The 13,510-nt window shown below is 40.3% G+C and overlaps 1 protein-coding gene and 1 long non-coding RNA gene across 2 annotated transcripts in view; one reads left to right on the top strand and one right to left on the bottom strand.

The window, feature by feature from the left end:
* LOC123985652 overlaps window positions 1-99 on the bottom strand; it is a 13,629-nt gene extending 13,530 nt beyond the window's left edge. The window contains exon 1 of the long non-coding RNA XR_006828723.1: window positions 28-99. This is a non-coding gene — a long non-coding RNA (uncharacterized LOC123985652). The remainder of the gene's footprint in view (window positions 1-27) is intronic.
* The window catches only part of LOC123985987 (cell migration inducing hyaluronidase 1), a 134,934-nt gene that overhangs the window by 98,899 nt on the left and 22,525 nt on the right, over window positions 1-13,510 (top strand). Inside the window, exons 7-10 of the mRNA XM_046074017.1 lie at window positions 613-822; window positions 1,134-1,339; window positions 11,176-11,245; window positions 11,694-11,822. Of these exons, the coding sequence (XP_045929973.1) occupies window positions 613-822; window positions 1,134-1,339; window positions 11,176-11,245; window positions 11,694-11,822 (615 nt within the window). The remainder of the gene's footprint in view (window positions 1-612; window positions 823-1,133; window positions 1,340-11,175; window positions 11,246-11,693; window positions 11,823-13,510) is intronic.

The raw sequence follows: 13,510 nt of genomic DNA, 5'->3' as shown, positions 1-13,510 counted from the left end.
GGGTGCGGTTATCCCGATTGCTTATACACTTTTTTCTACCACATCTTTTCCTTCCCTTCGCCTCTCTATTAATGTGCTTGGACACAGAGCTCTGTGAACAGCCAGCCTCTTTAGCAATGACCTTTTGTGTCTTGCCCTCCTTGTGCAAGGTGTCAATGGTCGTCTTTTGGACAGCTGTCAAGTCAGCAGTCTTCCCCATGATTGTGTAGCCTACAGTACTAGACTGAGAGACCATTTAAAGGCCTTTGCAGGTGTTTTGAGTTAATTAGCTGATTAGAGTGTGGCACCAGGTGTCTTCAATATTGAACCTTTTCACAATATTCTAATTTTCTGAGATACTGATTTTGGGGTTTTCATTAGTTGTCAGATATAATCATCAAAATTAAAAGGAATGAACACTTGAAATATATCAGTCTGTGTGGAATGAATGTATACATTATACAAGTTTCACTTTTTGAATGGAATTACTGAAATAAACAAACTTTTTGATGATATTCTAATTATATGACCAGCACCTGTATGGCCAATCAAAAGTGAATGCACTAATGTATGATTAAAAGTGTAAGTCACTGTGTGTGTGTGTAACTGACATGTACCTGCTGTCATTATCAGGTGGAGCGGGGCTTCAGGGCAGTTCATATATCTGGGGTGGAGCTCCAGCACATGGGCCAGCAGACAATGGGACACTATCCGGTCCATTTCCATATGAACGGAGACGTGAACGAGAGGGGAGGCTACAACCCACCCACCTCCGTCAGTGATCTGTCCATCCACCACTCCTTCTCCCGCTGTGTTACCATTCATGGATCCAACGGATTACTGGTCAGTTATGAATGTTTCCTCAAATTTAGGTTTTTATTCTCTTTTTACTTGATGTGGGCCATAAAGAAAGGGATAATTAGTGTCATTTTGGGAAATGCACTTATAGCTTGTTTATTAAATCTGTAAATAAACAAAACAACAAAATGTGGTGTTATGTGCTGGATTGTGTCTTGGCTGGGCAGTGACATCTTGAGAGGCTGTGTTGATACTTTTACAGCACACACACAGAATTGACACTTTGTTGGTGAATCCTTGCGCTAGTGACATTGTACCGTTTATCAGTAAAATTTTATGTTTCTTTTCCCTAACAGGTAAAGGATGTGGTGGGCTATGACACACTAGGCCACTGTTTCTTCACAGAGGATGGTCCAGAAGAGAGGAACACCTTTGACCACTGTCTGGGTCTGATGGTGCGAGCTGGGACCCTGCTGCCTTCAGACAGGGACAGCAAAATGTGCCGTGACATCACTGAAGGAGCTTACCCAGGATATGTGGCCAACCCACGCCAAGACTGCAGGTAAGACTCTCTTTAACCTCTCCCACCATGGGGGATCTCCTGTGGGAGATCTGCCAGGTGGAGGTACTAAATACGGCATCAGGCTGAACTTTCATAATAATGCACAACACACCTAGAATATTTCTATTTGATGGAATGGTGCAGTCATAATCAGTGCTGTCTAGTCTTGTAATGTCTTGTCTGAAGTAAATTCAGTGAAGCATGAGAACATGCAAATACAGACTGACCTTTATCTGGTATATCGTCACAGTGTGATAATTTGTTTTCTCACATTGAAGCCTCTTAAGGGACATTTAGGGGAAACATTGAGGTTCCAGTAGGATATATCATGATTCAATCTCATCTCATAATCAGTGTAGTTACTAGACAATAGATTAAACAATCACCTTACTCATTAAATACATGGCCTTGCCAATGCTCTTTAAGATTAAATGTACGTGTCATGCAAGTGTAATAATTTCTTTGGAGGCGCTCTGGTGTGCCTCCACTATAGTACCCTTAGTCAGTTCTGGGAAATACCTCCTTGGCCATACCTCCTTTATTGAAAGCCTGATATCTTAGCAACTAGCCAATGAATCAACAAGTCAGTATGAATGACTAACCGCTCCATTACACACAGTCCAGTCAAAAAGTATCAGGACAGTGATATCATTTTCATTGGTAGAATCTGACACTGTTCACCCAGTGTTAGCATTTAACATCCCCTAATCTGAACTAAATCATCACTTAACTTCTTAGTCCCTGTTTTATTTCAAATCCAGTGTGCTTGGGTACAGAGAACACAATTAAAAACAAATCACTGTCTCACAAAATGGACTTTATTTGTTACAGGGCTCTAAATCCTTACAAACTTATTGAATATAATCAATATAGTAACAGTAGTTGTATATGGATTGCATTACAAACATGGTGTTTTCACCGTCACCGTTTGAGTCAGTCTGACAGCCTGAATACAACCTTCAAATGTATAATGCAACTGCAAAACTGTCTGCTTCTTTCTGAGATCGCTTTTTCCAACTAATTTGACAATAGTTCTCCGGGGAGTACAGTAATAGACAATGGCAGCGCCGACAGTTTGTCGGACTTAACACCTGTAACTAAGGGGGGGCGGGGCTTAGCGAAGGGTCAAATGTGTGTAAAGTTTCATTTTTGAAAACATTTGTAGTGTTACAGCAAAAAAAGTGAACAAAGATACTAGTCTGAAACAGGACACTTTCACATGACAGCAGACTCTTTAAGGTGATCATTTTGTTTTAACAGACAAGAACAGACGCAGAGACAAAGAAATAAATGATTTCTTGAAGTTAAGATATAATAAAAAATGAGAAATGTCAGAAGGGTCTTTCTATACTGTGAAAGGGCTGAATCTGAACACAACTTCGTAATAGCTAGTGATCATTAGTTAAAATGCTCTCTTTCATACTCTCTCTCTCACTCACTCATTCACTCACTCACTCACTCACTCACACACACACACACACACACACACACACACACACACACACACACGTTTGACTGTAGTTTTTTCCAATCTGTCTAGTTTTGTGTCGTACAGGTCTAGAAGTGATGGAAGATCAATTGACTCTCAAAGCAGAAGTAGAACTGGTTCAGCTCATTTGCCAGGTGAGAGTCGTTGATGGAGTGGGGGGCTTTGGGTTTGTAGTTAGTGATCTGTCTGATCTCCCTCCAGACAGAAGTGGCGTCATTTGCAGAGAACTGGTTCTTTAGCCTTGGCTGAGGTTTCCTTTGTTAAAGTCAACAAGAACAATAACAAGGGAGTCTGGGTTTGTCTGCTCCACACACAGTATCTGGTCGGCCAGCATGCGTGTTTTTAGGATGCACTTTTTTTTGGCGCACCCTCTGGTTTTCCCAGTTTCCCTGTGGAGGGATGGTGACGCAAAGGGCTGAAATGAACACACATCACCACAGATCTGCTGCCAGGGGCAGAATACTTATATGATCAATCATCAGATCGACACTATGTCAGTCGTAATTTCACTGTATTTCACGTTGTTAATGATTACATCATCTCGTTTGCTTCAGAATGTTTTTTATTTGCCGATTTATCAACAGAAGATGTGTCCTGCTTCCTTCAGATGCAGGCGTGAAATGAACTGAAGAGGAAGCTTTTAGCTGTGGAAAACAGGTCATCAGAAAAATGTTATTCATTTATAGATAAATGCAGACCTCATGCTATAACCACATTAAGCATTAGGCTAGTTTTTGTTTTTCAGTAAAAAAAAAATTTATTTGTTGCTATTTATTGCTGTGCAGGTTTTTTCATTGTTGTTATTGATAAAATCCTCAGATTAGCGGCAGATTGGCAATGCACTAGAAACAGACATGGTTCTCAGATGTCTATTTTCATTGTCAACCTGTTTTCTGCCAAAATAGTAACAACTCTTTTTGCATAGTCTCCTCACACCCACTGAATTTCAATGTTAGGTAAATACCAAACTGTCAGAGCACTGCTTGTGCTGGTTGTTGCACTACTGCAAAAATAGGGCCCAAAGAGGGAATTTTGCACTAATAAGACTTAACACTTGATTTCTAAAGACTTATATTAACTTCAAATTGTGTCTCCCATCACTTTCATTGGAAGTGCATTATGCCTGGTACACGCTAGATAATTTTCAAATCTTAATCAATTTTAAAAACATGGAACACCACAAACATAACGACAGAATTAACAGATTTTTTATATTTTATTCTTAAAATCTCTTTTATCTCTGCCGACCAGTATCAGCTCGGGAAGGCCCCTTCGATTGTCGGGAGAGTAAATCGGCCCCAAAATCAGCCCAATTGTTCCCTAGTGTGCAGCTAGCATTAGATGGGATCTTTTAATGGTTTCAGTTTCAATCTTTATATGGGCACCTGAGTATTGTATCTTAAAGTTGGGATAAGCAATTCTGGAGAAATCCAATTCCATGGCAAATATAGAATGAACGACTTTCATCGGACCTCTCCTAATTTATCTAATTATAACAGCCTGTAAATACACAATGCACTATACTTTTAATTAGGCTTTTTGTCCAGTTTGTCTGGTTCAATGTATTCTGTGATGATTTCCAAATCCCAGTGTATTTAATTTAATCAAACATGATTCATCTAACAACATTCCCCACTCTAAGATATTATGATGATTAATTTCCTCGTTTGAGAATTCTTCTGTCTCTCCCCCTGGCATTGTTTAGTTGTGTATGTGTAGAATGTAAATGCTCAGATGAGAACAATACATTTTAGTAAGATTTGAACAGGAGACATGTGCTGCATGAGGAGGAGGAAAATGTCATCTAAACTTAGCCAGTTGGATGTGCTGGGCATAAACACTTTACTTGTTTAAAGAGTGTGTGCTTGTATGTGTGTGCTTAAGCATTCATTTAACAACACAAATCATCTATCCAAGCCATCTCCTTTATAGAAAACAGCAAGACATGGCAGTTGGATGTTTACAAGTGTCAGTTCAGTGGAGATGTTTCCATTCATAAACACACGCAAAAAGTTGTTTTTTAGGCCGAGCCAAACTAAGTACATCAACATACCCGATTTCACCTCAACAAAAATGTGCTTTGTCACTAAAGATTTCTCTGCAAACTGAATATCAGTCTAACATGGATCTGACTGCAAAAGTCAATGGATGTGGTGTGTGTCTATTTGTGTTGTAATGGTTAGATTATCGAAGGTAGTTTGGGTTTGATATGAGCAGTGACCGAGCAGTATTTGATTTTCATTCAAACAAGCATGCAACATACAGTGAAAGATTGCCTTGTTGATTCTTATTGTTCCAATCCACCTTGCTGACTATCTCCTCCTGCTGCGCACACTGCTCCGATTCCACAGATGAAAAGAAATGTATGTACCCACATAAGAGGTAGAAATACCAAATCAAGTATTTTATTAATATCTGTAGCACTTTCATTGTTTATTTGTCTGTCATGTGTCTGGTGGCGTTGTGTATAGCAGTCAAAGCAAATAAGCCCTTAAGTTTAGATTTATAAAGCCCCCTCAAAATGTAGGATGTGGAAAGGATTTCTCCATTATTAAGAGGAGGAGATGCTCTGAATAAACCACACCTGTTACCCGACACCTGTTACACCAAAGATATGTCGCAGGTCATCAAAAACATCACAGGCTACAAAAGCAGGAGCTCCCCCATCATGTGTGAGGCCACATTACCAGATGAACTTGACACCTTTTATGCTCGCTTTGATCCCCGCATTTGATCACAACATCCCAGCCAGCCTGGACCCTCACCAGTTTGCTTTCAGAACCAACAGATCCACAGAGGATGCCATCTCCACTGCCCTCCACTCAGCCCTCACACACCTTGAGAAAAACAACACCTACATCAGAATGCTGTTTGTGGATTTCAGCTCAGCGTTCAACACAATCTCCCCATGAAGCTGATCAGCAAACTCAGCACTCTGGGTTTAAATACAACACTCTGCAACTGGATACTGGACTTCCTCACAAACAGACCCCAGTCAGTTTGGATTGGCGGACTCACCTCCTCCACTCTGGTGCTCAGACAAATGACGGTAAAGGCGATAGAGAGGAGACACCGTTAGCCTGCCCCCCCCAAACTACTTGCTACTAGCTACTAACGTAAAGTAAGTAATTACACACAGCTGTCCACACATGTTTGGTCTCACCGGACACTTTATTAGTTACACCTGTTCAATTCCATGCTAACACGATTGTATGATGACACGATTGAACACATGATTGTACCCCCTCACCACCCACCCCACCACAAAAAAGTGTTATTATTTTTAAATATACCTGCTTTGCACCCTCTGACTTTTCTTCTCCCCACACTCAGACGCACACACACCTCTGGTTTCTCACTGTAAACACACCAGATCGCCCCGCCTCTCTCTCCCTGTCTGCTCCCCAGACTTCTGCATCAACAGTATGTTTTATAAAGTCGGCCAATAGACACAGAACTCGAGTTTTCCACCCGCGAAGTAGCCTATCAAACAACCAAAACCAAAATCTGCTCTCTGTGTGTTCACTGTGGCTTTACCTGGTAAACTGTGGCTTGTAAAATAACCGCTGTGTTTTTTACCGAGTGAAGTCTTTGTGTGAAACATGCCTTTATAAGACAAAACCGCCACCCATGCCATCGTCCATCCTGATGTTCCGATGGCAGTTTTGTAGACATCGCCCAACCCTAACGCTCACTTCAAGTGGTGATTGCTGTGTAGCAGTGACAAAAGAGCTAGGGTTTGAACTGCTCTGTCAAGATCTTTTTTTTCATTCTTGACAGTTATTTTTCATGTGAACAACTGAGAGCAGTGTTATGAATGCCTTCCAGGAGAGACCTGAAATGCTCACCATTATCCCTATTTTTAAATGACAACATATCGTATGAAATAGTTCTGTTTGAGCATATCAGGACCCTCAGTCTGCACAGTGGTGCACTGATGCAGTTGGTGTGAAAGCAGAGCAATGGGGGGCATCAAGGAAAAATCTTTCTAAGCTCACAAATGAAATTCCATCCACCCTCATTGCAAGGAGGCAGAAATGTCAGAAAGAAATAACACCCTCTGGAATACAACCAAAAGTATCAGCACTGACAGATACCACTACTGGGTAGTGAGAAAATATGTTTTTCTGTAATTTGTGAAAATCGACCTTTAAAATGTACACCAGTCAGCAGTTTTTTAGCTCAGGCTTGTGGTTTATATTTGTTTGTAAATACTTTTCTTTCTCTTTGGATTGTTTTTTTTCCAGATTTCAATTTGTTTGATAAAGTAAACGCTAAATAAATACATCACATTAGGTACAGTAAAGCTGTCCTATAAATATATTTTGTCAGCCTTTTTCCTCTGCAACTTAACATTTTAACCTGAAATGTTTTCCCTCGTTGGGATGGAAGCTGAATTAGTTGAAGAAATATAGTTTCCCCTCCCTAAAGCCAAATCCATGTGACTCCCTTGATGATTCATTCGTGCCTGGAAGCACCAGCATGTTTAAATGTTTCCAGCTTGTATGACCTTTTTTCCATCTCAGACTGCTAAACTTTCTGTCTTTATTACATCATAGTGTTACATTCATCACTTTAAGTCTGAACATAGGCTTCTAATGCAGCAATCCAATTCATATTTCACACATCTGTCACATCATCACTGTCATCTCATCAAACATGGTTCCTCTAAAAAGAGAGGAGAGCAGACTGCTCTTTGTGTTGGACCTTCTTCCCTCTCATCCTCTCTAACAGAAGGAGCCTGGGGGGTGGGGGGGCTGAACCTTGATTGGGGCTCGCTGAGACCTTAATTACACAAGAGTTAATTCCTTTTTCATCCAAACTGAGCTGCTGCAGAGGGTGGTGGGTAGAGGAGCGTGTATCCTTGTTCAGGCAGCATAATTTAGAAGAAAGGTTAACAGATAGGTCAAGATGCTTATTTTTATTTTTAAATGTTTTGTTATTTCCTGGGGGATCATGTATTTGGTTGTGTGTGTGTGTATCTATCGGTCTGTAGTTTATCTGGCATACTTCTGGACTATCAGCCTAATATTTATGTGCACATTTATGACTGTTGCTTAGAAACTCTCGTGGTTGTAGTGATTCCCAATTTTTGAAAAATCTACTTTATTGACCGGCAGAGAAAGCAAAGCTTTGTCTTTTCAGCAGTATTCACCATTTGACCATGTGTTACAACATAGTTGTTTCAGGCTTGGCTAACCACAAGGCTTTTGTAGTTTGTTGCAGGCCATATTTTGGCCTTCGTAGTGGTTCAGAAACCGACATACACAGAAATGTTTGGTCTTGGACCTTGAAGCAGAGCATCTGCAGATTAATTTCATACATGATATGTTACGATCCACCAAAGTTAGGCACGATACTACATGACTAAATCCATGTTCTTTTTAAATCTTTGCCGCCATCTTGACTGTAAGAGAGCCGGGAGTCTCAGCTGTTCTTTCTTTAAACAACAGAGGGGAGAGTATGTAAGCCCTAAAGGCTCAAATATACTCTGGATACGCGTACACGGACAGCCGCGGGCCCCACGAACACAGGCTACTTCTGTTTATAGTACTTTCTGGAGTCAGCTTGGTGGACTTGTTCCACAGATGCGCAGTAGATCGGTTGCGTAGTCTGCGTGGTCATAAAAACGGGAGGCACGTGGACGTCTGCACAGAGCCTACGCGTACCACCTCTGACTTAAGAACAGGTGAAAAATAGTTTTGCCAGGATGATTTTTCTGTTAGTTTTTTTTATCTGTGTTTGCAAGCTATGTAAAATTACAGTCATGAAAATCTATTGACTAGAAATGTATTTTAATCAGCGCCATTTAGAACATGGGGTAGTGGTGCATTTCATCTTCATGTGGCCAAAATGTGTATTACAACAACAAAAATTTTCCTGTTTTCACAGATGAACCAAAAAGATAACTTAAAAAATTACCCTGACAAACCTTTTTTTCTTCATCTGTTCATAAGTCATAATAGCAGAAGAGAAAAAAGCCGGTCCAGTCCAGTGCGAGATCATTGAAGCAGCCAGTTGTAGGCTATTTATTAAGCTTTAACGTTATTTTTTTATCCGGTAATCTAATCAGGGTTTTTTTTGTTGAGCTGAACATCAGACTATTTATTATTTTCTCATGTATAGCCTTCATCTTATGGGATAAATAAAGGCTTGCCCTTCCAGAAGTGTCTTCCTGATTCCGTGGCAGAAAATACTTTCTTTAGTGCTACATTACTTTTCAAACAAGTGCAACATGTGTCACAACAACCTGGCATCAAATCTTATTTGGTGTTACTTTATGCAAATCAAAAAGTGTGACTGGGTTCAAAGTCTGTTGTCTCAGTAAATTTGACACTAAAATGAAAAAATGTGATGACGCAAAAATCCCCCCCCCCCACCGTCAGTAAATTTAGGTTTTTAATTAAGGTTTAGAAAATATCCCCATCACTTGACTCTAGAGCAAGACATCTTGTCAGAGGATACATTTTTTTTTTAATTTTTGTACCTTTCCTCTAGCGATCCACAATCTCTCCAAAATGTCCACTTGTACACAAGAAATGAAAAAATACAGTGAATTTTTAGATTCAGAAGGCAACTTTAATGAGAATGAATAGGTGGCAACTCAGAGCACCGTGTCCACTTTTCATAATACAGTAAAACGTCAATTAATAGCCAAATCCCAAATAGCCGCCTAACATTACCCTATTTACTGGCCTGGTGTGGGAACACATTTTGGCAAATAAACGCAGGTCCCCATTAAACGCCTGGTCTGGTTTTTATAGAAGTTCTTTGGATGTATAAAACCTCTTAAACCCCGCGGGGTCGCCTGCTTTAGCTGCTTCTAAGCTGCTCAGATCCTTAATACAAAATAGGCTATTAATGTTTAAAGGTATGATCAATATGTCAATATGAACATGCTACACATCGTTAGATCGGTTAGATTCTCCACAGTACCACTGTTAAGTTAATTTAACGGAGACCACAAGACCCAAAGTCTAATTCTTCTAGATTTACCGGTGTAACCTGCATGGCTACAAGAGAGGAAAAGGGGGGTATTTATATTCCTTTAGTCTGTAAGGGTTCACTGATCAAAAGAATCAAAACAGCTTTTCAGAAAAATGTATCCAAGTTGTGAATCCTGTCACGTGAAGTCCGTCGCTCTCTGTCTGCTAACTTCTCTCATCCTGCACCATGTTGTTGTTGTTGTCGTGAGGTGGCTGCCTCCAAAATAAAAGCGCATAAGCCGTCTGTTGAGCTAGATCAAATAAATGACGTGTATTTGATATTATTTGATCATTTTTACAAAAGCATTATTCTGTTTGATATAGTAGTAGTTTCAGTGTTGTGCAAAAATAATTAAAGGCCTGTCCCATATGGACGCTTGTCCCAAATAAAGGCAGGGTCGATTCAGTGATTTTAGCAAAAAAAAACCCGGGCTGTTATTCAAAGTTTTACGGTACATCCTATCCAAGTCCAACACTTGTGTACTGTGGAGTGTAATGATCATTGCAGTCTCTAAAAGCTGCTACCAGGGCTTTACCACCTGAAGCAAGGAAACGAGAGAGAAAGAGGGAGACAGAGAGAATGCTATGGTTTCTTCTTCTAATATACATGACTGTTACCACTGGAAATACAGAGTTAGATAATTAATACAAAGTGTTGTACTGTCATTAAAATAAGTCCAGCTACAAAGTATCTGTTAAGCACATCAGTTATAATGAGCTGCAAGTGTGTGTTTTTCAATATAAGAATCACAAAAAAATCAGCAATACAACTCAAGGAAATTTGTCTAAATAATCTTGACATGATTATACAGATCCATGACAACTGAGCCAACAGCTCCATTCCCTGACGAACGCTGTGTCGTTGACAGCCCTGGAGAGAGCTAAGTGGACCTTTGAGTTAAGATTGATTTTATCAAACTACTATTCATGAGGCCAGAAGACATTTCTGTGCTGAACTCTTAACAACATTGGCTGCTGAAGGGAAGACCTCTTCAAGACATTTAGATTTAAAAAATGACATAAATGTACCTTACAGGACAGAATTTATACAAATATTTATATAGTAAGAGTTTTGACGTACCAGTAGTAAGAAAAACAAGAGGCCTCCGTAAATAGAAATTGCCATGAAAACCATTTAGTTTTGAAAAAAACTTCCCCATAATGCTATAAAATAATACATAGTCCATTTGTGTAGCAGCGCTGTTGTTGGTACAAAAATAATAATAATAAGTAATTTTCTCTTTTGAGTGGCAGTGTTCACACTTTCTTTATTTACCACCACATCACTGGTTCAGACTGTTTGTGTGAAATCCAATAACTCTTTTTTTCTCTTTCCTTTCCAACACACTTCCTCTTTATAGCGCAACTTCAACTTTCTGGATCGCCAACCCCAATAACAACCTCATCAACTGTGCTGCTGCAGGCTCAGAGGTGAGTGTCTTACTCTGGCTCTTCACTTTCTCTTCCCTCATCCACCTCTCTCCCCCTGTGCTGCATCCCCCCATCTCTTGCAGGTGGAGGTCTGTCTCATTACCGTGTTGCCAGGTCAGATTAATGGCTGTGTACTCCTATTAACTTCAGAATCAAGCACACAACAGACAGAGGCACTGCTGCACTTTCACCATGATAGTGCCAATTATGATCATACTTCTGGGATTTCATAAGGATACTTCAGGCTGAATGGAGTCTTGTTTATCCTCACCAATGTAATAACTATTCTCATTTGCATACTGCGAAGAACAACACAAAAACAGACTGGCTGACATGCAGAGTGGCAAAGTGGAGGCTTTATTTATGTAAGTGGGAGTGTGCGCCTGTTTATGCAACAAAAATTATCTATACATGAATTTTCACTTTTTTAGTGTGTGTGATCTCTCAGGAAACAGGTTTCTGGTTCATCTTCCACCATGTGCCTACTGGCCCCTCAGAGGGGCTGTACTCCCCGGGACACACTGAGCACACACCTATGGGCCAATTCACCAACAACCGAGCCCATTCCAACTATAGGGTGAGTCTGAGGATGGACAGGTGCTGGGCGTGGGGAAGGGACTGGGATAAGCTCAAACATTTAGTGCCAGCCAGATGTACAATTATAAGATGTTCACACTGCAATTCCATATTAAAAACAATGAACCATGTACAGCAACATTGTTGCACTCAGCAAAAGCATTTACATAAAATACACTTACACACAAATACCATAAACAGCAGGTTTGTTGATAAATGTTTAGGACACTCTGTGAATGCACGTATCATATTGTCCGTGTACAAAACTTGTAATTAGGCTGAAAAATAGGTCAAATTGCTTGGAACTGGGTGCTTGGGCAGTCACATACTGCCTTTCCCTGTGCTCAGGTCTCTTTTGACAGATCAGAAAGTGCTACGGCGTGAGAACAAATTAGTTCATAACAATGTTTTAGTGACTGTTATTTGGAGATAAGAACAAAAAAAAAGATCAGATGAACTGAAATTTCTTGGTGTAGACATTTGACATGTCTAATGTGTTCACCCACTAGACTAACCTTAGCATACTACCTGCCTACTCCCTGTTATTCTAGTCAGTGATAGAGGAGTCTGTCACTTTTTTTGACTGGTGGGGCCCCAAGTGCGTCACTGACTTATGTAGGATGGCATGAACTGGAATACCAGAGACTATAAGTCAGGATATCGCTGCCTCTACTGCTTTGATTTTGACTTTTCTCAATTGCATGGAAGTTCAATACTAAATTGCTTAAGGCCCCTTTAAATTAGATAATTGTTATGGTACAATTATAAAAAATCCTCCTAATGTTCAACTTTCTTCATTTCTCATTCAAAAGCCTCTGAAACTGTATTTACACATTGGTTCACAAATGTCCCACATTAATAAGAATAATTATTGCCTGAGGGTTGCTGAAGTGACCCAGATGTTTCCAAGTCATTATGTCACAGTGACCTAAAAATGTTTGTTGGTGTTGTTTTTCCAAGGTGTTACTGGGGCTGAAAACCAGCCACTAATACAGCATATTGATATTTTTGTAACTCATTACTGTTACGACCCCCCTGTTGGTCTAGGGGTGTGGGGGCCATAAACATATAGGCACAACTGGTAGATCTTAAACAAGGTAACGTTTATTGGTAACGTGAGATGTAGACAGGTAACAAAAAGAACAAAAGGAGGGTGGACGAGGGTGCTGCGAAAATAACAAACCAAGTTAAAATAAAAAGGTCCTCAAAAGGAGGCCTACACCTATCTACCGTTTTAAACAGGGTTGAAACTTACTACAAAAAGAACACAAAGAGCACAGCACCCACTCCACCTGGTGAAACTAACAAATAGCAAACAGAACAATAAGTGAACTTCTCCACTGCACTCAAATGTGGAGCTAACATTCAAAGGTATGCAAAATGTTTACCTAAACACAATGTACAGCTAATAGGCACTGAAGGTGGATAGTTCCACTACACACTAAGTACAACAGACAGGCTATGCAGTCAATACCAGCGGCACACAAGTCAACAGGCGGTGACAAGCTGCCTGGAGCAACAGCTGGACTCTCCTTATGAGCCGGAGGTAATTAACAGGGTGACGAGCCATTGGTTGAGTGGAAAACAGAGGAACCAATGGGCGGTACAGATGTCAGCACCCCAGAAACCAGGAAGTAGGCGGGTCTTCATTCCCCAGGGACACAGCCTACTTGGTAGAGGTGAGACAGG

Source organism: Micropterus dolomieu, linkage group LG17, assembly GCF_021292245.1.
Source record: "Micropterus dolomieu isolate WLL.071019.BEF.003 ecotype Adirondacks linkage group LG17, ASM2129224v1, whole genome shotgun sequence".
In the NCBI taxonomy this organism is placed as follows: domain Eukaryota; kingdom Metazoa; phylum Chordata; class Actinopteri; order Centrarchiformes; family Centrarchidae; genus Micropterus; species Micropterus dolomieu.
This window is presented reverse-complemented; position numbering and strand designations above follow the sequence as displayed.